This window comes from Tursiops truncatus, chromosome 2 (assembly GCF_011762595.2).
Source record: "Tursiops truncatus isolate mTurTru1 chromosome 2, mTurTru1.mat.Y, whole genome shotgun sequence".
NCBI classification, from domain to species: Eukaryota; Metazoa; Chordata; class Mammalia; order Artiodactyla; family Delphinidae; genus Tursiops; species Tursiops truncatus.
In genome coordinates, this window is record NC_047035.1 from 112,489,135 (window position 1) to 112,514,037 (window position 24,903).

Below are 24,903 nucleotides of genomic sequence, written 5' to 3' on the forward strand. Positions count from 1 at the left end.
TCACAGGGACACTAAGAGGATAAATGAAAGAATGTGTCTAGCCAAATGCCTAGCACATAGAAGGTGCTGAATAAATATTAGTGCCATTTGGGGTTTCTTCTTTGTGGAATGTGGATGGTGAGGTTCCGCATTCTGAGATCCATCTGGTGTTCAGAGTGTGGGATCCAGAGCCAGACTGCTAGGTTCAAGCCCCACCAACCATCTAGCTTGTAAACCTCGGACAACTTAGTTACCCACACAAAGCTTCTGTTTCTTCCAGTGTGAAACAGAAATAACATGTGAACCTTCTTGTGTGGTGGTTGGGAGGATTAAATGAGATAATGCATGGAAAACTCTTAGCATAGTCCCTGGCATCCAATCACTGTTCAACAGTTATTAACGAATCCCATTAAACGTGACTTGCCTAAAATCCCCCAAGGTTCAAGTGGATAAGCGAACCCTGGAATCTAGGCCAGTACCGTTTCTGCTCCACCCAGGCAGCTTCCACTGAAATGGAGCTAACACTGATGGAGGGCCAGCTGCATCTCAGAAACTGACATCAAGGCAAAGCACTTCACAGGGATACGACGAGGCCAAGGGGGGCGGGTAACTCTCTTCAGGTCACAGAACTAGTAAGCTGGGGATATGGGAGTCAAACTGTCTGACCTCAAGTCCCACAACCGTTGTCCATACCAGTGGCTCTCAGATTCTAGAGTGCATCAGAATCACCTGGAGGGCTTGCTAAAATCCAGATTCCAGGCCCTTCTCTCAGAGTTTTTCACTCAGTCTGCTGATGTAGGGCCTGAGAATTTGCATTCCTAACAAGTTCCCAGATGGTGTCAATGCTGCTGGTCCGGGGACCACATCTAGAGAACTTGGTCTATACTAAGCTGCCTTTGTTTGGTACGATTCCTTGTAATGAAAGACTGTGGTGCTCTAACATCTGCACAAGCTCTGCTGACCTCTCAGGCTGCCGGAAGCCCCAAGGAGAGCCCTGGGGCACACTCAAGAAATGTGTCCCTGTTAAGCTCCTCAGAGCCTCATGACACCACCCACAGCCTTGTCAGATGCACACAGATTTTGTCAGGCACAGTCTATGGGTTCAGAGCCAGCACTCCCAGTTAGGTGTTTTATTATTTATTCACTTGACAGGAAACATACATTTGGTGGTATAAAACACCATGCTACTGGCTTAACTAGTTGCTGTCGTACAACAGAACTCCTCTGGGCTTTCAAGAAGCCCTTGCATGGCCAACTGAGGATGGCTCAGTCACTGGAGAGAAGAACCCTGCCACGAAGAAGAGACCCACTGCCAGGCCCTCTCTGGGCAGCCTCTGCCCCACAGCCCTCCAGAGCCATTCACACACGTTGGGCATCATCAAAATAATGGTCATGCTGGGAGGAATGGGTGCTCTGAACTAGAAGAGGGTCTTAAAACCAGAGCATACCAGGCAATTCATATATATTACAAACATATAAATTAAGAGATCTACACGTATACAAAATCTTTCAATGGGACTTAATTTCACTCTATGTCATGCCAGGTATTTGTCAGAACCTTGAAAACAGAGGAGGTTTTCAATGGAGCTGGTAATAAAAATAGAAGGTATTTATACACAGGCCCTGCTCCTCTCGTGTCCACTGTGGAATCCTCTGGTGTTGTCAGGGCCTCTGGGCAACCTCAGCACCCCCACAGGTAGCCTATCTGCAGTCTGCATCTTCCGAGAGAGCAGGGGACTCGCTCTGGGGCTCTTCTCCTGTGTCCCCATCTCAGCCTGGCGGCGCCTCCGAACCCAGGGGCTGCCAGAGGGAGTGACGCTGCTGTCCGAGGAATAATCCATGCACTTGCGAAAGGTCTCAGGACTGGCGCTGGAGTTCGGCCTACCTTCCTCGGCCAGTGGGGATTTTCTGGAAACGCCTTTTCGTTGAGCCAAGGGGCTGCTCCAAGGACTTGAGCACGGGGAGGCATTCGGGCTCAGAAAGAGATTCTGGTGGCCAGAAGGGCTGAGCTTGTTGGCGACTGCATGGCGCCGGCCAGCCATAGGGGACGTGGGATTGCTCTCGGGGTCGGAGGAGCTGTTGGCGGAAGACTCATCCCCCACGTACTGAAGCTCCTCAACTCTCCTGTTTAGGGACTTGTTCAGGTGGATGCTCGACGTGGGTTCTTCATCCTGGTTCTTCTCTTTGGATGGTTTCTTTTTGGGTGGCTTCATACCAATCAGGACAGCTTTCATGCTCTCCCGGCCCTGAGATTCTGTGATCATGAACTCATGGGCTTTGATGGCCGCTTCCACCTCCTCGAACTCCACAATGGCGCACTCTTGGGTCCCCACCTGGCTGTACCGGCCGCTGATCCTCCGGATATCAGGAGGCAGCTCTCTCCCGGGTTTGAGGATTCGCACCGACGAGATGACTCCAAAGGTCCCGAAGAGCTTGAGCAGGTGTTCCATCACCTTCTCCTGCACCCTTCCATTCTTCTGGGGGGTGGCCAGGGCCCAGAGCTTAGGGGACAGGTAGAGGTCATAGACCAGGAGCATCTTGCTGGGGAGGTTCTCGCTGGGGAAGAGTGGGACAGGGGTGGTCCTCCTCACCTTCCGGTGGTCCTCATTCAACTCGAGGGTCACTGAGTACTTCAAGGCATGTGCTGTGGTTCTCCAGTCCCGTGTAAGGTGTTTTACCTGAAGAACACAGAGCAAATCAGAGATGGTACCTATTGTCCTTGTCCTCCTGGTGTCCTCTATAATCTCCCTCCCTCCTTTCCTTACCCCTGGAACATCAGTAACTAGAATTATACCCGGTATGTGCAGGCACTCAGAAACCTAGTGAGTGAACGAATACACTTTCTACAGTTACAAACAAGGCAGCACGGTTTAGAACAGTGCTGTCCGACAGATCTTTCCGAGCTATGGAAATATTTTATTCTGTGCAAGTTTAAAGGTTAAACCTGCAGGTTGTGGAACAAGGCTGTTGAAAACACAAATCCAGAGGCCACCTCTAACTGACGGTAAGACCTGAGAGTTATGCAGTCCCTCAGTACCTCAACTTCCTCATCTGTAAAATGAAGACATTAATAGTGTCTACCTCATAGAACTATCATGAGGACTAAATGAATAAAGAAATATATACAGATCTACCCCCAGACACACATTTTACATATATAAAACTTAGGACAGTGTCCAGCTCACAGTGAGTACTCAACAAATACTATGTGCTATCATTATTTCAAATATTACAGGCTACCATTTTGACAGGATCTGGAGATTTTAACATTCAAATCCTTCTCTGAAGTGGTGCTTCCACATTTCTGCATTCAAGACACAGAAGGTGCCAAAAGATCTTTCAGTATCCCCTGAAGATGATGTGGGCTGTTTCAACTTGGAACTAAATGCAACTTGGGTGTCAAGGAGAATGATGAAACGGTCCCTCACTCCTCCTCCTTTAGTGGAAATTGTGCGTATCAATGTTGCAGTGCATGGAAGCTATATTTATACGGTAAAACAGTAATTTTCGAGAGGCCCACTTCTGGGGAAGGGAATGCCATGGAGAATGAGTCATCCCGAAGAAATGGTGGACGTGACTGGGTGGGTGGGTAACCTGAGCCAGGAATGGCGAGATCACCCGGAGCCAGTGCAGCTGCTCTGCAGAGGCACCCTGACCCAAACAGGAACTTGCCGGACCTCAGAAGGGAGGGCTCCCAAACAGGGCGGGGTGGGGGAGCCCTGGCAGAGCTCTGAGTAGTACCGGCAGGCTCCTGGAGAGAGGGCACTCTCCACTCTAGCCTGTGGCCTCTGGGTGAAACAGCCCAGACTGGGGCTTAGGGTATGGGAATCACAAGTCACCTACACACAGAATCAATGGGCTGATTACCGTGGCAGGAGCCAAGGGCAGAGAGAAGCAGGTCCAGGCTTGGAGAGTTGAACTGCAGGTGGACAGGGTCTATGAGGGATCCAGAAAGGGTGAAGAAGATGACCACAGGACAATGGCTCTGTGGGGGTGAAACATGGGGGGGCCTTCTCCATTGCCAGTCAAGGAGGGAGCACTCAGGAGAGCAGGGGAAGACTGGGCAAGGAGTGCCTGGAGGAAGGCCAGGGTGGCCTTACTCAGAGGGCCGGAGAAGCTGCTGGAAGGCCATGGCCAATCCAGAGAGAAGCAGGACCCAGTATCCACCGCCCAGAGCCAGGAGTCAGGGCCACTGGGAATCTCTCTTAGGTCTGAGCATCCCAGGCCTGGGTCTGTGAGCTTGGGGAAGGAGTGTTCAGGCACCACCTAGGAAGAGGAACCAGAGAGCTGCCATCTTTGTGCAATTACTAGAACTTGGTAAGATTTTCCAAAACTCTGTGATGGCCCTGGTCATGTATGTTTCCTATTATGATTAGCAGGAAACGCTTTAGAATGAAAAGGGTCTTTGCTATCATTTTGGAGGTGTTGGGGAGTCTGTGTCTACTCTGCAGCCAGTTTTCAACAGAGAACTCTCTGTTGAAAGATCCAGTAAGTGGCAACTTAAAAAGGAAAGAAAATTAGGCTCACTTTTAGGGTCCCTGGGGAGGAATAAAGGAATGTACAGGATGATTCCACTGGCTGCTCCATTTTGGGTTCCCCCACCAGCACTTTCATGTGAGGGCTTGCTCACTGTTCTCTGGACATGTGTGATACTGTGACTTATACTAAGAAATATATATATATGGTCTTCATCCCTGTTACTGGCACTGAGTTCCTAAAACGTTTGTAAGTTCCTGAGCGATAGAGCACAAGGAGCATCTTCTGCTCTAATGAGGCGACTCTGGGTGGGCTCCTGGATGGGACCAGCCATGATTTGAAGCTTGGAACTTTTAGCCCTGACATTCTCCAGAAAGGGGAGAGGGGCAGGAAATGGATGTAATAATATCCGTATTATTATTATTATATAATAAGATAATTATTATAATAATAATTGATCATTCTACATGACAAAGACTCCATAAAAATCCCAAAAGTTCAGGGTTCGAAGAGCTTCTAGGTTGGTGAACATATCCTAAGGAAGGTGTCACACCCCAACTTCATGGGGACAGAAGCTCCCACACTTGGGACCCTCCCAGACCTTGCCCTGTGCATCTCTGCGTCTGGTGGTTCCTCTGTATCCTTTATCATATCCTTTAATAAACTGGTAAATCTAATTAAGTCTTTTCCTGAGTTCTGTGAACAGCTGTAGCAAATAATCTAATCCAAGAGGGCGGAGGTCATGGGAACCTCGGATTTGTAGCCAAGTCAGACAGAAGTTGTGGATCCCTGGGGATCCCTTGTGACTGGCATCTAAAGTGTGGTGCAGAACCCTTAACCTGTAGGGATCTGATGCTATCCCCAGGTAGACAGTGTCAGAATTGGGTTAAACTGTAAGACACCCAGCTGGGTGTCACAGAATTGCTTGGTATGGGCAAAAACCTCCCCCACATCTGGTGGCAGAAGTATTGTGAGGAAGAAGAGTAGGTTTTTCCTCTACAACATGAAATGCCCTTTCCCTTCTCCTGTACTTGAAAACTCCTACTCATCCTTCAAGATCCTATTTCAACGTCACTGCTTCCGGGAAGACTTCTCAATTCTCCAGGCAGGGTTAGTTGCTCTGATCAATTAGCTCCAAACAGTACTTTGTTCTTTCTATTGCAGTACTGTTGATGGTCATATTGTGATCCTTCACTGGTCTGTGTCCCTTATTGGACTTTGCCAGGGCACGGGGGAATGACATGTTCATTTTGTATATCCTGTGCCTAACACAGCACTCAGAATACAGAGCAAATATGTTTGATGAACGAATAAAGGAAAGAAATCAAGAGAAGAGGGCAGAGTATTCCAGCGGGCGAGGCAGAGAAGAGCTCCGGGAGGAAAGCTCTCCTCCAGTGTTCTCTGACAAAGAACACAGGCAACTTGGCTGGGACCCACTCGTTACACATCCTGTTATGCAACAGGCCACGTGGGCTTTTCCATTCTAGTAAATACACTTTCCCCAAGGGAGACACAGAGTTCTTACTCCACCTGGCCTGTTAACTCTTCAAGAAGCAGGGAATTCACAACCCAGTTGCTGGATCTATACAGCAGAGACATGCGGTAGATATCCTGCAACTCCATCCTATAGATGAGGATGTTGGCATTACACAGCAAAGGAGGCTGATGTCTTGGAGGAGGCTCATCTCCCAGAGCTCCTTCCTCCTCTTATTTATTCAACTTGGCAAATGAAGAGCTTTGATTTCAGATAATTCTAGGCTGGGTAGGTGTCTCTCAAGGTCACTGAGCCCCCTGTCCTGGCACAGCATCCTCCTGGCCACCCACTTGTCCGGCAAGAGTGCCTGAACTTTGCTAAGAACAAGTAATGTCATTTCATAACTGCCACCAGCTGAGACTTGTCCCAACACCCAGGACCCTTTTAATAGAGTGGGAGGATATTCTTAATAATGATCCTAAATCCCTTCTCTTGATCATTTTCCCCTTTTCCAGGGCTTGGAGGAAATAAAAAGTTGTTAGTCATCAGGTTTCAAGGGGGTAAAAAATATTGAGAACCACAACCCAAAGCACCTCTGAAATCCTCAAAGCGGCTTCTGAGAACGAAGCCTCACCTTTTTGAAGGATGTGAGTAGCTTGACACTCACATACCCCAGCTTGTTCCTCCTCACGTGCTTTAGCAGGAAGGCGTCCTTCTCCAGGTTTTCATCAGAAAAGTAGAATTCAATCTGATCCACCAGTTTCTTGATTAACTCCTCGTCCGGGGGCTGCCACTCCTGCTCCAGGTCTTCACGCTCGTTCTCGCCCCCACTTGTCGTGGCGCCACTGAGACCAGAAGGGGACACGAGGTGTTAGGGGTTGAACCGTAGCCCCCAAGTTTCATGTGTTGAAGTCCCGCCCCCCCATATGTCAGAGTGTGATGGTATTTGGAGAAAAGGTCTTGCAGATGTCATTAGTTAGAGATGAAGTCACCCCAGAGTAGGGTGGGCCCTAATCCACGTGCACACAGGGAGAACACCGCGTGAAGATGAAGGCAGAGGTTGGGGTGGTGCGGCAGAGGTCAAGGAATGTCTAAGATTGCCAGCCAGCAAACCATCAGAAGTTAGGGAACAGGCCTGGAACAGACCCTTCCCTAGCGCCTCAAGAGGGGGCAAGCCCCTGCTGACATCCTGATCTTCTCAGAGAGACAGTCTCCTCGGAGAGGAGACTTCCAGCCTCCAGAACCATGAAGCAATAAATTTCTGTTGTTCTAAGCCACCCAGTTTGTGGCACTTTGTTACAGCAGCCCTAGGAAACCGTAATGGGTCACATGTGAACTGGGCTCCTCAGAAGTGAGAATCACATGGACACAAGGGGAGAGATTTTTTGCCCCCAACTAGCTAAGAAATCAAGCTTTCATTTTTTTAAATTTAACTTTATTTTTTTTATACAGTAGGTTCTTATTAGCCATCCATTTTATACACGTCAGTGTATACATGTCAATCCCAATCTCCCAATTCATCACCCCCCCCACCCCACCCCCCGCTGCTTTCCCCTCTTGGTGTCCATACGTTTGTTCTCCTCTTCATCTGTGTCTCTATTTCTGCCCTGCAAACCGGTTCATCTGTACCATTTTTCTAGGCTCCACATATATGCGTTAATATACGATATTTGTTTTTCTCTTTCTGACTTACTTCACTCTGTATGACAGTCTCTAGATCTATCCACATCTCTACAAATGACCCAATTTCGTTCCTTTTTATGGTTGAGTAATATTCCATTGTATATATGCACCACTTCTTCTTTATCCATTCATCTGTCAATGGGTCAAGCTTTCATTTTTAACAAGAACAGAAGATCATTAAAAAAGAAAAACAACACCCTCTATTAACATTTATGTTGCTCTGCCATTGCCAAGATGCTTTTCACACATACTCCTATTCTCCCCTCCCCACAAATCGTTCTTGACTCCGCACGTTCTTCAACTCCAGCAAAATTTTCACTGGCTCACAACCTTAAAAAAAAAGCAATTGTATAAGAGTCCAAATGAGAAAAAAATCGAATATTCTGGCAGGAGGAAAAAAAACTAAATCTATCTCACAATTTTTCAATTTCAGAAATTACATTTAGCATAAAATACAGGTACTTGTAGATCTTAAAAATGAAGAGTTTTAGTTATTTGCCTGTAGAGAGTCTGGAAATGGTTTTTAAAATACCTTACTGATGTCAGAAGACAAATGTGTATGTACTAAAGGAAAAAAAAAAACAGTCTGAGAGACTAACTTTAAAAGTATGTTTCTTCAAAAGGCTTTTTAAAAATGGGATGATAAACTAAGGGAATATGTTAAGGCAGCCCATTAGATATAACAGGTCAAGTGCAATTTAAACAGTAGATAAGTTGAATATTTTAAAAGTCCCTAAAAGGTAGCTGTGGCAGACACCAGTCTGGCTCACCCAACAGCTAACAGCAAACTCTTTCTTACTTGCCCTCCTTTACTACGGAGGTTATAAAAACTAAATGCTCACTTTCCCAGTCTCTCTTCCAGGTGGTAGCCATTTGTCATGTTATGGCCAATAACATACAAGTGAAAATCTCTTGGTCTTGGCCTTGCCCCTTCCCCTTTTATCTGTTTTGAGTGTGGATGTAATGGTTGGAGCTGTAGCAGCTATTTTATTACCATAAGGAAAAGGTCAGGAGAATCAGCTTGGCCTAATTTATTGACATTATTGGTTCTGATATTACTGAGTTGCTGAACCAACTACTATAACTACATACTTGCATAATTATGATTATTACATGAGAAAGATAAAATCCTATTTGTTTAATTCACTGTTATTTGGGTCTTCTACTACTTACAGCCGAATACTAGGATAGTAACGCTACACTGAGAAAAGAGGTGCTCAAAACACACCAAAGGAAAAGTGTCAGTGGGAAAATCAATGAAATGAAAAAGAAAATGCCAGATGGAAAGTACAAATTTTCACTTTATTACAGAAAGTGTACACCCTAGATAGTAGTTAAAATGGATAGGTTGAATATACCAGATGAAATAACTAAGAATGCATAGGAAATTCTGGGCCCAGCTGACAAGGGTGACAATGAATAGCAGGGGATGGGGTGAGGTGTGTGATAACGACCAGCGAAGAGTTTTGGGTGGACTCAGAGGCATAAGCAAAATGGCCCAACTTACTACAAATGGCTAGTATATCACAGGTGACCAGACCATTAAAGGGACTCACAGACCAATAAGTCCTACTTCCTAACCAGAGCAGTTGATGCCATCACTAAAAGTAAACTTACACACAAATAAAACATAATGGAAGGAAGATGATGCACTTTCTCACTTTCTCCAGTGCCTATTCTAGACCCTCCCATTCTTCCCAAGGTCAGCCACGGGAAGACTTTACTCCCTGCAGATGATTCTACCTCAGACTTGATTAAGAAAATCAAGTTCATCCAATCAGACTTGCCCAGACCTTCCTCAGACTTGTTCTGTGTGTCTGGACATCCACCAAAGAATTCATTTGCTATATCTGGGCGCCTTTTCTCCATCTTGGTCTCTTGCCCCTGGCTGCAGGATGGGACACAGTTGATCACCTTCTTCTTGATATTCTCCCCCTGGGCTTACATGAGTTGTTCTTTTCTGGGTTTTCTTCCCATCTGACTGCCCTTTCAGGATCTTCTTCCTCCCCCATTTTGAAATGTAGGTATTTGCCAAGGATCTTTCCTTGGTTCTTTATCCCCTGGCAACCTCGACACTTCAGCCACTGGTTGGCTCATCTGATTCAAGTCTGCCTCTCCTCCTACTCCTCCATCCTGCTCTCACTCCTGAGTCCAGTCCTCAATTCCTAACTGCCTGCTGGACGTTTCCACATGGGTAGCCTGATACTGCTTCAATATCAATATGTCCAGAATCAAGCTGTCACCTTCTGCAGAACTCAGCCTCAGGTAGGACCAAAGCCTGGGCCTGTTTACCAAGAGACATTCTACCTGGGAACCTCATCTTCTTTTCACACAATCGCTCAGTGAATAATCCATAATGTGTTGGGAGGTGACTCTGTGTCAGTATTTGCACCTGGTGAGCAACTAACCAGAAATTCCAGAACAGGTGGGTAGTACTGGGAGGTGACAGAAAGCCTCTGTGTGAGTGCAGAGGTGAGCTTCTTGCCCCCAGAGGACCCCTCCCTCTGCATGGGTGCTGTCAGCAGCAACTGTACATCTCCCAAGGGGAATCTTGGAAGATCAGGAAAGCCTGTTTTATATAGGGGAGCCTGCGGCACTGTTTCCTGGTTCTTGTAACAGCCTTCGAACACAAAAGACCATGTATCCTTCACAAACATTAAAGAAGTTTGTATTCTTTTTTTTTTTTTTCCGGCACGTGGGCCTCTCACTGCTGTGGTCTCTCCCGTTGCGGAGCACAGGCTCCGGACGCGCAGGCTCATTGGCCATGGCTCACGGGCCCAGCCGCTCCGCGGCATGTGGGACCTTCCCGGACCGGGGCACGAACCCCTGTCCCCTGCATCGGCAGGCAGACTCTCAACCACTGCGCCACCAGGGAAGCCCGAAGTTTGTATTCTTTATATATGAACACTGACAACTTTTTGTCAATTACAACTTTCCTAAAATAACCACATTATCTTCCCTCCCATACTGTCCCACAAATGACTTTCCCTACACTCTCTTCTATGTGCTTAGACTCAAAACCTAAGATGCATTTTTCAGCCTTCTCTTTGCCCCCACATTGAGTCAGTTATCAAGTGCTGATTTTATTCTGCAGTGTCTCCCATCTGTTCTCTCTTTTCCATTCCAACTGTTCTCATTACTTCTCCCTTGGACCCTATTAATAGCTCATCAAAAAATAATTCTTAAAAATTAAAGTAATACATAGACATAGAACCAACTGAAATAAAATAGTAGAAAACTTATAAAGAGAGCAACAATCCCCCTCTCCACTCCTCTTTCCTAGATGCAACCTCTATTCAACCATTTAATTCCTATGAGAGTTGCTGTATAGGTCTATGAAATAAGTTCATAGCTCTATATATCACTTGCCAATTTCCGAAATTCTTTGTTGATGTCCTATTATACAAAAGAAGGATTTGGGGTCACTGAAAAGCCTCTTCTTTCAACTTTTAAATTTTTATATTATTTTTGGTTTTTCTATTAGCCTTCTCTATGTGTTTTAAATAATATACTTAAAATTCTCTTTCTTATTCCAACATTAAAAAAAATTTCCCAATTCCTCACAACATATGATGTGCATATTATTACCCCTCCTTTTCCTTCAACTCTCCTTACATTTCCAACTTCCCAAATTTTATCAGATGTGCCTTTATTTCATTTTGTCATGGTTCATAATATTTACAAGTCTATTCTGGAACTACTATTTCATGCTTTGTCTATAGATAGATACTAAACTCTGAAAGTCAATCAGTTGTAGGTCATTATTATTACTATATAAACATTGGTCACTGCAGGGAGAAGGCATTTGCTAAGATTACAGTTCTCTTCTTAAAATACTGTCAGTTGACTGACCACTTGGACTGATCTTCTATGCCTATTATTTTCTATCACATTGTCTGTCTGTGCCTTTGTCTTTGATTTATATGTGAAGAGATTTCCTTGACATTATCTTCCAACCTTTTCCAGTGAATTTTTAAAATTTCAGTAATTATTTAGTCTTTAAAAATTCTTTTATGTCTTCAGATCGTTCCTTTTTAAGAGCATCCTGTTCTTATTCTGTGGATACACTATCTTAAATTCTCTCAGGGTACTAACTGGAGTATATATAATTTTTAACAGCCTCTTCTGTTTCCAACAGTGTTCCCTCTGTATCCTCTGGGGTTAGTTTTTCCATTTAATTTTCATGTCACTGATTTTCTTCACGTGGCTGGTAAACAGCCATCTTTTTCTTTTTAAAAATATTTTTAAAATAAACTCATTTTATAATAGTTTTAGATTTACAGAAAAGTTGTGAAAATAGCATAGAGTTCCCACATATCCCACACCAGAATTCTTCTATTATTAATAGCTTGCATTAGTATGGGACACTTAAGGAACTAGTATTAATACATTATCATTAGCTAAAGTCCATACTTTATTCAAATTTCCTTAGTTTTTACCTGATAGCCTTTTTCTGTTTCAGGATCCCATCCCACGTTACATTTATTCATTGTGTCTCTTTAGGCTCCTCTTTTCTCTTGGCTATGACACTTTCTCAGACTTTCCTTGTTTTCGATGACCTTGACAATGTTGAGCAGTACTGGTCAGGTATATTGTAGAATGTCCTTCAATTGGGATTTGTCTGATACTTTTTTCATGATTAGACTGGGGATATGAGTTTTTGGGAAGAGGACCACTGATGTAAATTTCCATTCTCATCGCATCATATAAAGGGCCCATTCTATCCAAAGACTGATAATTGTGGATGTTGACCCTGATCACCTGACTGAGGTAGTGTTTGTCATACGACTCCACCGGAAAGTGACTCCTTTCCCCCCCTTTCCATACGGTACACCTTGGAAGGAAGCCCACACATAAGGAGTAGGGAACTATGGCTCCATAGTTATTCATTCTGAAGAATGAAGTCTGGGTTGCTTTTTCTTGGTGGTTTGTGAGGGCCCCCTAGGAATATGTACCCTCCTATTGTTTTTCTTCCTTAGGTGGCTCTATATACATGGGTGGGGCATGCCAATTGGCAGGCTTCACTTCAGAGTGAACTGGAAGGGAACAATTAAGTAGGAGCCCTATATCAGGTACCAGCTCTACCTTAGCAGTCCTAGATCACCACTCAGTTCACTCAATTCCTTTAGGAAATAATCTTGTTTCTTTTTTCCCCTGGGAAGTAAAGGGTATATTGTTTACTACCTTTCATTGGCAGGTAGAGAGGCTGGGCAATTGTTCTAAAGGAAGAATTTAAATTACCTCTCAGATATTAGCATCCCTTTTCACTCTTGCCTCCTTTGCGTATTTCCCAACCACAGCCTTTCTAGGGTTCTTTCTTCCCACCTCCTGTCACTTCCTGTTGTATTTTGGGCTACAGTCTCTTCCGTTCTGTGCCTTATTACACGTTTTCAAGAACAGCTATAAAATGCCACTGCTCTGTCTTGATACTAATAATGTTTCCTATTTCCTATTAAATAAAATCCAAAATCCTTAGCTCTTTATTCAGATTCACTTAGAATGTGGCTGTAACCAGCTTCCAAATGCATTTCTATTTCCTTGCAGATCCTTTGCTCCAAGCAAATAAAGACATATAGTTCCCCATATCACAAGGTTTCTGGACTCTATGCCTTTGTGCATGCTGTTCCCATCTCCTTGAATACCTTGCCCCTCTCTCTCAGGTCCGAATCCTAGTCACACATCAAGGCCCATCTCAAACATAACTCTCCCAGGAAGGAAATCATGTCAACTTCTCCTAATCCTTGCCTCTACTTGTATCAGAGCTACTTGTGTGCATACCTTATTAATGCCCTGAACTCTAAGTTCTGGGAGGGTAGGATTCATATTGGTTTCTTTCATTCTACCGAGCCTTGCACGTAGTAGGAATTTAAAAAGCATCACCAAGGTAAAGTGAATTGTTTCTGTATGGGCAAATCACACCTATCAGAATTCTTTTAGGGAGAAAGTATGGTTCCTGGTGAATATGTTGCTAGTGGCCTTTCAAGAGGACTGTGAAAAAGTTTTACGTTTGTGTTACTGTTTTGCTTTAAATAAAGTATTATAAATTGGGAGCGATGATGAGTTCTTTTGTTATGACTGTAAACTTGCTAGAAATGGAAACAAAGCATAGAAATAAGGGGTACATTTTGAAACAGCTAATTGGGCTCCACAGACCAGTGTTGAAATATCTATTATATTTGTAAATGATTTGGAGAAATAAGGGCAGGATAAGATCTCCAAGGCTGCTTTTCTCATAAAATTTCAAGCTACTTTGGCTGTTAATTGAGTGGTTAATCAGATGATACCTTATGAAGGAAAATACCCAAACTAAAATGGTGGAGTAATGAGCTCCTCACTAAGACTTTCAGTACAGAAAAATTTTTGGACTCATCATCTATCCTTGCCAATGGTCTAATATATGTTGGTTGGGTCACCAAGACCAGGAAAATGATGGACAGCAACATGGAGGATAGTGAACACAAAGGAGAAAATAACATTTATGAAAAACACTAGGGTCCAGTACCATTGTGTGAAGTTTCTTTTGACTCGTCTCTAGAAAATGATAATGAATCTGAAAAGGTTCAAAAAGGCAACCAAATTGATAATGCAATATAAAAACATGAGGGAAGATTCAAAAAATAAAGGTTCAGGAGGACAGGTCGAAAACATATATAGGTATGTACCAACTCTGGAAAAGGTATCACGGGAACAACTACATAACAAGTGTTGGCAAAGATGTGGAATAAAGGGAACCCTCATGCACCACTGATGGGAATGTAAGTTGGTGCAGCCACTATGGAAAACAGTATGGAGATTCCTTAAAAATTAAAAATAGAACTACCATATGATCTAGAAATTCTATCCTGGGTATTTATTCGAAGAAAATGAAAATATTAATTAGAAAAGATATATCCACCCCTATGTTCACCACAGCATAATTTACAACAGCCAAGATATGGAAGCAACCTAAGTATCCATAAACAGATGGATGAATGGATAAAGAAGCTGTGGTTAGGTGCGTGTATATATATATATATATATATATATATACACACACACACACACACATGCACCCACACACACATACACACAATGGAATATTACTCAGCCATAAAAAAGAATGAAATCTTCTCATCTGTGACAACATGAATGGGCCTAGAGGGTATTATGCTAAATGAAATAAGTCAGACAGAGAATGACATATACTGTATGATTTCACTTATATGTGGAATCTAAAAAACAAATGAACAAACATAAGAAAACAGAAACAGAGAACAAACTGGTGGTTGCAGGGAAGTAGAGGGAGGAGACAGATGGGTGAGGGAGATTAAGAGGCACAAACTTCCAGCTGCAAAATAAATGAGTCACGGGTATGAAACGTCCAGTGTGGGGAATAGAGTCAAAAATTACGTAATATCTTTGTATGGTGAGAGATGGTAACTGGACTTATCGTGGTGATCATTTTGAAGTGTACAGAAGTATCGAATCACTATGTTGTGTAACAGGAACTAACATAGTGTTGGAGGTTAATTATACTTCAAAAACAAACAAACAAAGTCAGAAAAAGAAATCAGATTTGTGGTTACCAGAGGTAGAGGATGGGGGAGAGGAGGAGGAATTGGATGAAGGTGGTCAAAAGGTATAAACTTCCAGTTATAAGATAAATAAGTACTAGGGAAATAATATGCAACATGACAAATATAATTAATACTGCTGTATGTTATATGAAAGATGTTAAGAGAGTAAAGCCTTAGAGTTCTCATCACAAGGAAAAAAAATTATTTTCTATTTCTTTAATTTTGTGTCTATATGAGATGATGGATGTTCACTAAATGTATTGCAATAATCATTTCATGATGCATGTAAGTCAAATCATTATTTTGTACAACTTACACTTATATAGTGCTGTAGTCAATTATATCTCAATAAAACTGGAAGAAAATAAAAATAAACTGAGGGGAAAAAAATAAACTGAGGGGGAAAAGGCAAGGAAGTGCTCATTTCTGTTTGCCTCTTTACGAGGGACTCTTGTTCAATCCCAGATGATCAGGGAAAGCTCTATTTTACATACGAATGTCAGCTAATAAATGTACAAAGAATGATAAAATGAGGAAATCACCAATATGTAATCCCCGATGAACTGACTCAAGCAAAGATCATCAGTGGATGCTAACACCATTAGGTGAAATGTCGCTGGTGAAAGAATATTCTCGAGAAGACCAGATGTTACTTGTTAATCACAATGGAGGGATCACCTTAACCAAGAAAGTCAAATTTAGCATCACTAATGGTGTATGCTGCCTGGGTGATACAATAAGTTTATGGTAGTGCCCAAAGAGTCTTCTTGCCAAAATGTTTAACTGAATCTAATCAAGCCTTCTGCGCTAACTTGAGTTTACGGGAAACACATGGTACAAAGGAGCAAGTTAAGCTAGACGATGAGAACAGAACCAGACCAGTTCAAACTGTGAAACATTCAACAAGACATCTGGGCTCTTATCTAAAATAGGAAAGCATTAAAAAAAAAAGTGGGGATGCTCTAGATTAAAAGATTCTAAAGAGATATAATAGACAACTGTCTCGATCTGAGGTTCTGGTTTGAGGTGAAAAAGAAACAGCTGTAAAATACAGTGTGGGACAATTGGGGGAAACATGAATGTGGAACTTGACTATTAGATTAGTTTAGGGATTATGTTAGGGAATTAGTGTTAATTTTCTTAGTTGCAGTAGTAGTATTATGATTTTATAAGAAAATGTCATTATTAAGAGCTACAAAATGAAGTACTTAGGGTATAAGTCTTGTGTACAACATACTTTCAAATAGTTCAGGGGAAACCACACACATTATACATCCATCAAACAAATATGGCAAAATACCAACAACTGTCTAGTCTAGATGGCAGGTATACAAATGCTCAGGTTACTAACTCTTTCACATTTTATGTCTGAAATTTTTTATGTTAAAAAGGTGAGAATAAAAGAAAAGACATCTTTTTAGTGGGCAAGATGGGGGTAAGACTAGAGAGATGGTGCTAGGTATTGAAGATACGGAGAAGATTAAGACAAGGTCTCTGCCTTCAAAGATCTCACTGTCTAGAAGAGGAGAAACACACAAATATTTCAACTTGATGGAGTGAGTGCTAGGAGAGAGACACACATTCATTCAACAAATATTTATAGAACACCCACTACGTGGCAGGTGCTGTGCTGGGCACTGAGGATGCAATGAAAACCAGGTAAGCGCGGTCCCTGAAGTCATGGAGCTCATATTCTTATGAGGGAGACAAAACTATAGAATTACAACTGTGGTGTGTACAGAGTACTACAGCAACACGAAGAAGAGAAAACAAACTTGGCTTTGGGGTAGGGACTGAGGATGGTGGGGAAGAGGCAGCGAAGTTTTAAGGCTACTAGAACTTAACCAGAGGGACCTGAGGTGGGAGCACAAAGACATGTGGACACAAAACAGCAACCTGTGTTCAGGGACCTAGTGGGGGTCAGCACTGGGGGAGCACGAATTGTTAAAACGGGCAGGGAAGGAAGCAATGGCTGAGGGACGATACGGGTGGATACCCATCTCAACCAGCGAATATGGGAACCTGGGCTTTCTCCTGCAGGCTCTGGGAGCCCAGAAGTGTCCACACAGGGTGGTGGCCGCTGCTGTGCCAGGCTGGCTCAAGCAGGGGACAGCGTGGCTCCTGTTCTTGGCTGCACTCTCCTTGTGCTCTGGATGTTTGCCCGCTGGGCTCTGTCAGCTCCACCACCCTGAAGAGCCCCAGGGATTTTTCTGGAGTCAACTCTATGCCAGTGGGCAGCAGGAAAGGCTTCAGACTGAATGCTCCATGAGACTCCAGCCCCTGGAGCTGGGAGAGAAGGGTGGCTCTGGGGTGAGAACCACCCCACGCCCGAAGAAAGGATCGTGTTCTTCTAGATCTCCATAGGGGTTCCCAAGAAATAAGTAGGGCTTTAATCCCTGCTAATGGTACAATCTCAAAATGTAGTACCCGGGATAGGGGACAGCTCTTTGCCACAGTTACAGGCAAATAGATTGAGCAGAATAAGCCACTCTGGACTATTTTACATGACCTCTGAAATGATTTGACTAAGCGGCTGCCTTTTCAAGATTGTGAGATGTCAGTGACTCATTATTTTTATACTTTCAATACTCAGCACACAGGTGAGTGAATGAATGAATCAGACTTTACAGTAAAGTGCTGATATTATGTACTAATCTGTCATGTCACCTGCTGTTGCCCAGCTTTGCTGCACTAAACCACTGGGCTGGACTTTCCTGCTCAAATACCTCTATCTGAATGCCCTGAAATTCTGGGTCCTTAAATCTAGACCTCTTCCACTAGGGAAGGGTCAGGCAGTGAAGGGGAATGGCTCTAGACCCAGGATCCTTATGCCCTTGGGTTGAGTGTTCTCCCAATGAAGTAAATATATGCCTGCCAGGGAATAATCCTGCAGAGCTCTGGTAGCTCAGAGCATGTGCAAAGAGGACTCTTAATAGATGCCTCTTGGGATCTCCCATTATTTGCAAGTTCTGTCACTGCCCTACTCCTATTGCTAGGGATGCTCCATACTGCAGCTCCTTTCAACAGCAGGAAAAAAATCACAGTCCTTAAAGGCCTGGGTGTTAGTGGACACAAGAGTAAGGTCTCTCTCTGGCTGAAAATAAAGCTCAGGGCCCAGAGGTGAGCTTAGACAGGTGGTTTCTTGTGCTAGACTACCCATTACCCAGGAACCCAACGCCAAGGCAGCAAGATGATGATGCAAGCTTAGAAGTCAGACGGAGAAGGGGCATGAAAATGGGAATCCCCCAGCAGGGGAGGATGAAGCAGCAAGCCCTAAACTGATTCCAAATGGGGCAAATGAACTCTACACGGTGAAATCACTCCTCCTTGGATCCCCCAGCAGCAAGTGTCAGCTGTGCCTGGCCGGCCCCCCAACCCCACTTGGACTGATAAGCAGACAGGGAAATGATGGCAGTGAAGGCTAGGTGGGGCCACTCTCATGGGGAGGTGGGCCTGCTTCGGAAGTGGAGACTGGGTTGGGCTAGGCTTTTTGGAGGGTCTTTGGGTGAGCTCAGGGAAGGAGAGTCTGGGGAAGAGATGGCGAGGATGGTCCAGGAAGGACTTCCCCCTGGGTCCCAGAGCATGCCCACGTCTAGGCCCCTCAGATCCCCGCCGCCAGTTCCGAAAGCCTTGGTGGGGTTAAAGGCTGCGGACCCGGTCACCAGCAACCGCCAAAAGCCAGTTCTGACTCCGTGGGACGGCCCAGAGCAGCGTCACGGGGCCGGGGGGGTGTGGGGGGGAGACGACCCGCTATGCCCGCGGAGTTGTGCTCCCCCAACTGGGGTTCGGCCGGGACTCGGGGTCGGCGACTCCCACCTGGGCCAGGGCCCTGCCGCCGCGCTTACCTGTGCCCGCGGCTCGGCTCCTCCTCGCTGGCGCTGCCCCAGCCTGGGCTGAGGTACCGAGAGGGGTCCCCCGAGCCCCGCGCCTCCGCCCCCTCCTCCTCCTCCTCGTCCTCCAGCTCCTCTACGTCCTCGGCCTCCTGGATGGCGACGCGGATCTGCACCGCAGTCTCGGGCCCGGACAGCGCCTCCTCGCCGGGCTGGGCCATGGCTCGTGGGCCGGCCGGGTCTGCGGCGCCGCCGGGTCCCCGCGCCGCGAGGCCGAGCCAGCCGGGCGAGGACTACTGCGAAGAGGGGGCGGAGGCGACGCGAGCGGCTCTGCCCCGGAAGGACGGGGGTCGCGGCGCCCCGCCCCGCGCCGCCGTTGCCACCACCCCGACGGCCTACCGAGCGCCAGCGCAGACGGGGTCGCGTAGGGGGAAGGTGCCTTCCTCTGCTGTCCTCTCGCAGAGGCCTGTCCGGGACTGATTCCCCGACCCCCCGGTCCTAACAGTGCGCGCCCGATGCTCACACGGCCCAAGCCCGAGTGATGTGCCAGGGCTCCCTCCTCCCGCCCGCTCCTTTCCAGGCGGCCCCGAGGAGGGGAGGGGCGCGGCACATCTGACTTCACAGTTTGTGGATGACTCTGGGGGTGGCAGGCCCAGACAGCAGCTTAAGGGGCTTCTGTGCCCCCTTCGCGTTTCCCCTTCTGACTTGCACAGACGACGGAAACCTCCACCGTAGGTCAGTATGGCATAAGCACCCTCTACACTGTGCGTCTTGTGACGTCAGGGACTTGGCTCTTGCCGTGCCTCATTCTAGTGGTTCCCAGAGTGTGGTCCCCAGACCAACAGCACCAGCTTTACCTGCGAACTTGTTAGAATTGCACATTCTCAGGGCCCACGCAGACCTCCTGATTAAGAAGCTATGGTTCAGAACTTTGTGCTTTACCAAGCCCTCCAAGCGATGCTGAGGTTCACTAAAGTTTGAAATCCACTGCCCTCTATGCCTCTTAGAATATGCCCTGCACATAGTAAGCATCCAAATATTTGTTGAATGAATAAAGGGAGCTACTGAAATGCCAGTATGTTTGAAACCCTGCCACCTTTTCACATTTAGCTTTATATTGAGTTCCATCTCAGCCCTTCAAATGTGACCCAGAAACCAGGGACAGGGGCATAGAAATGAAGAAAACTTCCATCTGCTTTCATGAAGCTCTTGATTTAGCGCCTTATGCGTAATCTGTTGTGTTAATTTGCCACAGTAGGGCTTCAAAAGAATGGAAACCTGGACCATCACCTTTTGGCTCAAGAAATGGGGTCTTGGAAATCAGCATCCTTGTAAAAGAACACCATGCACAGGGATCTGGGCACCTGAGCTGGGCCAGGAGAGACCCAAGGGGGCAGTAAGGACAGCCCCTCTTTTTAAGGTTTGACTGGAATCTGTATCCCTTTCTTTTTCAGATCTCTCTTTTGAAAGAAGAGGTCCTAGAATGAGTAAGTGAAGGAAGAGGTACACCCTTGGTGTTCTGCCCTAGAACAGCTCACAGCCTGGAGTCTGAGCTACTAGGAGGAAGAGGCAAGAAGTCAAGAGGATCTGTACCTCCCTCCAGGGCTACGGTGATTATAGGACCTCTACACACCTGGTCCACCACTGCAATGAAGAGCAAGAGGAGAGAGATTTGTAAGCCCCTGCACGCCTCCTGATCTGATAACTTTAGTCCCTAAATTCACAAAACAATATGCATCATGTCATTTAAACTGTTGTGTGGCAAAAACTACAGGGATTATTATCCCTACCCAGGATAATGGCTCCATTGGTACCAGGTTTTAATTTACGTAGAATTCATGCATACCTTATATCAGGGTTTCCAATTGCCTGACCATAAGAGTCCCCTGGGGACTGTTCTGAAAATATAGACTCCTAGTCCCCTGTAGTTTGAAAACAGGCAAGTTGGTGGGTGAATCTGATCTGCGGAGGTGTTTTATTTGGTTGGAGTTTTGAAAAAATAAATTGAATTTATATGCCCTTAGATCCAAATATTTCTACCTATGCTGATTCTGGTATTATTTATTTCTGACTCCGTATAAAGGAATTTTGGATCTAGAAAGGATGTTATACACCATCCAGCCCTGAGCTCCTCCTGTTCTGGATTGGGTACCCTCAAGAGTACAAACCTTTCTGCCAGGGCCCCAGTGAGAGAATCAAATGCAAAATTTTCATGAAATTTTTAAGGCAACTTCACATTTGATTTGATTAGTTCTACCCACACACCTCATCATTTGTGTCATTGATGAAGGAACCAGGCCTTTTAAAGGGCCCTTCTGGTTTCCAGCTCCTTCCCACACTGCGCTGTGGCCAGGGAATGAGGCCGCTTCCGCTCAGGCCTGTGTTTAGCGTCACTGCAGGGAGTCTGCATCAGTATGGAGATGATTAGCAAAGCCTCCTTCAACAAAGTCATGACCCACGGTTGGCCTCGTTCGCTTTCCCTGGAATCTTGAGAGCTCATTTTTATAGTAAACTCAAACTGGGACATGGCTTTTTTCCATAGTTTCTGAGTATAAAACAAAAGGAAAAACATTGACAAGGCATCAGGATGGCCTACGGTTAAGTTAAAGCAAAAACTCAACCCTGGAGACTGCTCCAATAACTGTAGGTGAAGGAGGCATTTTACTTACTCATTTGTTTAAGTACGTAACTGTGCTGGCCTCAATTTTGTAAAGCTGGCCTCAATTTTGTAAAGTAACTAAGACATGATCCATGAATACCAGGAGATGGAGGGAGCCTGGAAAAGAGAGGCTTCAATAAAAAGAATGTGTCCACTGCAATATATGTTGTAGCAGAAATCTGAACAAAGAGGCACAGCCTGTAAAAACATCACCAAGGATGTCTTGACACTTGTTAGAATAGCTTCCACCTAAGTAGCAGAGTATAGTAGAAAAAGCACCTGCTCTGGTATCAGATAGACCTGGAGTCAGACACCAGCCTTGCCACATCTTAGCTCCATAACCTCCTGTTGTTGTTTTCTTACCTGTAAAATGGTCTGAATGATCCTTACCTCATCAAGCTGGAGACGTGGATCAAATTAGTTAGTTTGTGGAAAATGTCTAGTACAGCACTTGGCCTAGATTAGATGCTTGGTGTATGCTGGTGTACACTGTGATGTGGACTTCTAAGTACTTTCGTACCAGGAAAGGCTTAGCCTGTGTGGGGAACACAAACCCTCTAGCTGCTGCATTCCTCCATTGTAAATCAAGAAATTGGTATTTTTTTGTGTAAATACAAAAAACTTTATAAATTGAGGTAGCCTTTCAGGGCCAACTTAATTCTGCATACACTGACAAAACAGAACCTCTCTGGGTAGGAAATCAGCATCTTTCTACAGTTCATTTTTAGCTTCAATAAGAATCAAGATATCCATCCACAGATATGAGGTGTTTTATGAGACTTGTCCATTAATATACATTCTCCCTTGTTGAATAATATCAATCCCCAATAGCCACCTAACCAGAAACACATTTCCCAGAATGCTTTGCATATTGTTCTAATCATGTGACTACATTCTGGCCAATAAGATGGGAGCAAAATGTTTTCTCCCACTTCTGGGTTGTGCTTCTAGAAATGCAGATGTGTTTCCCTGGACTTTTTCCTTTGCCCATTGGCAGGAGCAACCATGTTGGCCCCAAGGATGGAAGCCACATGTTAAAGATGGCAGAGAGAAACCCTGGACTTATTTAGTGAACCATAATCTGGATCATCATTTGACAAAAAAAAGAAACTCACACCTTGCTTAACCCTCTATTTTGAGATATCTTTGTTACAGCAGCTTAGCTCGTATCCTAACCAATACGTGAGGATTTACTAATATTGGATGAAATAATGTATGGAAGCAACTAGCTCAGGGCTCAGGACATAGTAGCCACTCAATAAATTGGTGCTAAGTTTTAATTTAAAAAATTTGGTAGTATATATAAGTCCATGCCACCCTCTCACTTTGTCCCAGCTTACCCCAAATGTAAAATAGATAGCTAGTGGGAAGCAGCCACACAGCACAGGGAGATCAGCTCCGTGATTTGTGACCACCTAGAGGGGTGGGATAGGGAGGGTGGGAGGGAGACGCAAGAGGGAAGAGATACGGGGATAAATGTATATGTGGCATATTTATCAAATTGTTTCGGCACATATTTCAGAGAGACAGTGTTTAAGCTTTGCCTGCCATTTATGCCTTGTAGAAGACTAGTTTATCAAACTGATGGGGAGTGCAACACATTAAAAATAGATGGATTTTACTTGGGAGGAGGGAAGTGAGAGGAAGGCTAGTTCTAGGAGAGTGTTCAGAAATTTCAGGGGTAAAGGTGATTGGCAGAAGTGCCAAGAAGCATAAGTAGAGGCACTCATTGAGGGAAAGCCTGAAAAACTTGCACAAAGCTGGATCACACAGAGCAAGAGAGCCAGTTGTATTCTCTGGTCAGAGAGGTGAGAGCACCCCTGGTCCTCCAATTCTTAGGAAGACATACAGCAGCCAAAGCTTCAACCTGGTCGGGGTGGGAGTTCTATTAGGTCTGAGATTCTGTACACTAGTCTCACCTAGGGAGCTCTTAAAAAGTCTGATGTCCAGGCTGCACCCCCCTCAATTAAGTTCTGGAGGTGAGACCCAGGCATCAAAATCTTCCAAAGCTCCCAGTGATTCCGATATGTGGCAAAGGATAAGAACCTCTGCGTTAGATCTTTCAGGTTCATGTTCCCCAGACCCCCTCTGGAGACTGGCTACTGGGTCGCCTGATCTCCAGGTGCAAGTAAAGAGCCCAATTCAATCCCAGCAGTTTCCTAGAGTTTACTGAAAGACTAGGCGACACGAAGGCGAATTTCTCAAGTGATTTCTCTGCAAAAGCAGACTTCTAACCAGGTTGCTGCAAACCGTTGTGCAGGTTGTACATAGTACAAGGATGCTTGGTAAAAGGGAGGAGGGGACTGAAACAACAGCCTAAACTCCGCTCACCAAGCTGTCACCCTGGCCTTGAACTTGATGCAACCTGAAGGAGAAGAGGTGCCTATTTCTAATTCTCACGAAGGAGCTAAAGGGCTAATAGTGTCTCTGTTTCAGGCCTGCTTGAGGTAGAGACAAAGGGAGATTTAGGAACCATCTGCATTGGAATTACCTGGGATCTTACTAAAACACAGGTTCCTGGACCCTCATTCCAGATCTAATGAATTAGATCTCTGGGAAGGGGCTTAGAAATCTGTGTTTTAACAATATTCCAAGTGGTCTCCATCAAGCTGAAGTTGACGACCACTGGCCTAGTGTATGGGATGGTCTTTCAATAAAAATAAATCGAGCACCTCCTACATGCCAAGGATACAAGTGCAAATAAGATCCTGTCCCCTCCTCAAGCATCCTGATCCAGTGGGAGACACAAAGTGTGGGTTCCAGGAGGAGCCCAAGCTGTGAGCTCTGCTGGGGTTCAGATAGGTCTGGCACATTCAGAGAACCAGTGAGCAGACCCAGAAGTCTCTATGAGAGGAAGCTCCTCCCAGGAGAATAGTCATCCCAGGGACACAGGAGCCAGGCACCACAAGCCTGACCCACTAACAAAGCCTCCACTGTCCAAAACGAGTGATTTGGAGGACCGCTTAGTGTCTGATGTATGTTTGCTCATGGCCCAAGGCCCTGTTACCCAACCCCTGTTTCCGCCCTGTGTTTATATGTCTGAGTTCCATGGAAAGCTGGGAACCTGTGCATTAAAACTGAAAGAGCTGTTTTTCTATAACCAATATAAACCATTTGGGCAGAAGGAAAATGACTTTGGGACCCTACTGACTGAACATACACATAAAGGGGGAGGCGTTCTTTGCCACTGCGCAGAACAACATCTCACAGCTTTGGCACCTCCTGTGCCCATCCTCAGCTGCAGGA

At 45.1% G+C, this 24,903-nt stretch overlaps 1 protein-coding gene across 3 annotated transcripts; it reads right to left on the reverse strand.

The window, feature by feature from the left end:
• Positions 1 to 1,094: 1,094 nt before the first annotated feature.
• On the reverse strand, positions 1,095 to 19,691 carry LARP6 (La ribonucleoprotein 6, translational regulator). Of its 3 annotated transcripts, none has more exons than XM_073801198.1 (3): positions 19,522 to 19,691; positions 6,564 to 6,774; positions 1,095 to 2,657 (listed from the first exon to the last, which is right to left on the reverse strand). In XM_073801198.1, the coding sequence occupies exons 1-3, from the start codon at positions 19,608 to 19,610 to the stop codon at positions 1,590 to 1,592; spliced, it is 1,368 nt and encodes a 455-aa protein (XP_073657299.1). In that variant the 5' UTR covers positions 19,611 to 19,691; the 3' UTR covers positions 1,095 to 1,589. The 3 variants fall into 3 exon arrangements, with proteins under 3 accessions (XP_073657299.1, XP_073657300.1, XP_019804663.1); XM_073801199.1 differs by lacking the exon at positions 19,522 to 19,691 and adding an exon at positions 19,398 to 19,422; XM_019949104.3 differs by lacking the exon at positions 19,522 to 19,691 and adding an exon at positions 19,014 to 19,372.
• Positions 19,692 to 24,903: the final 5,212 nt, after the last annotated feature.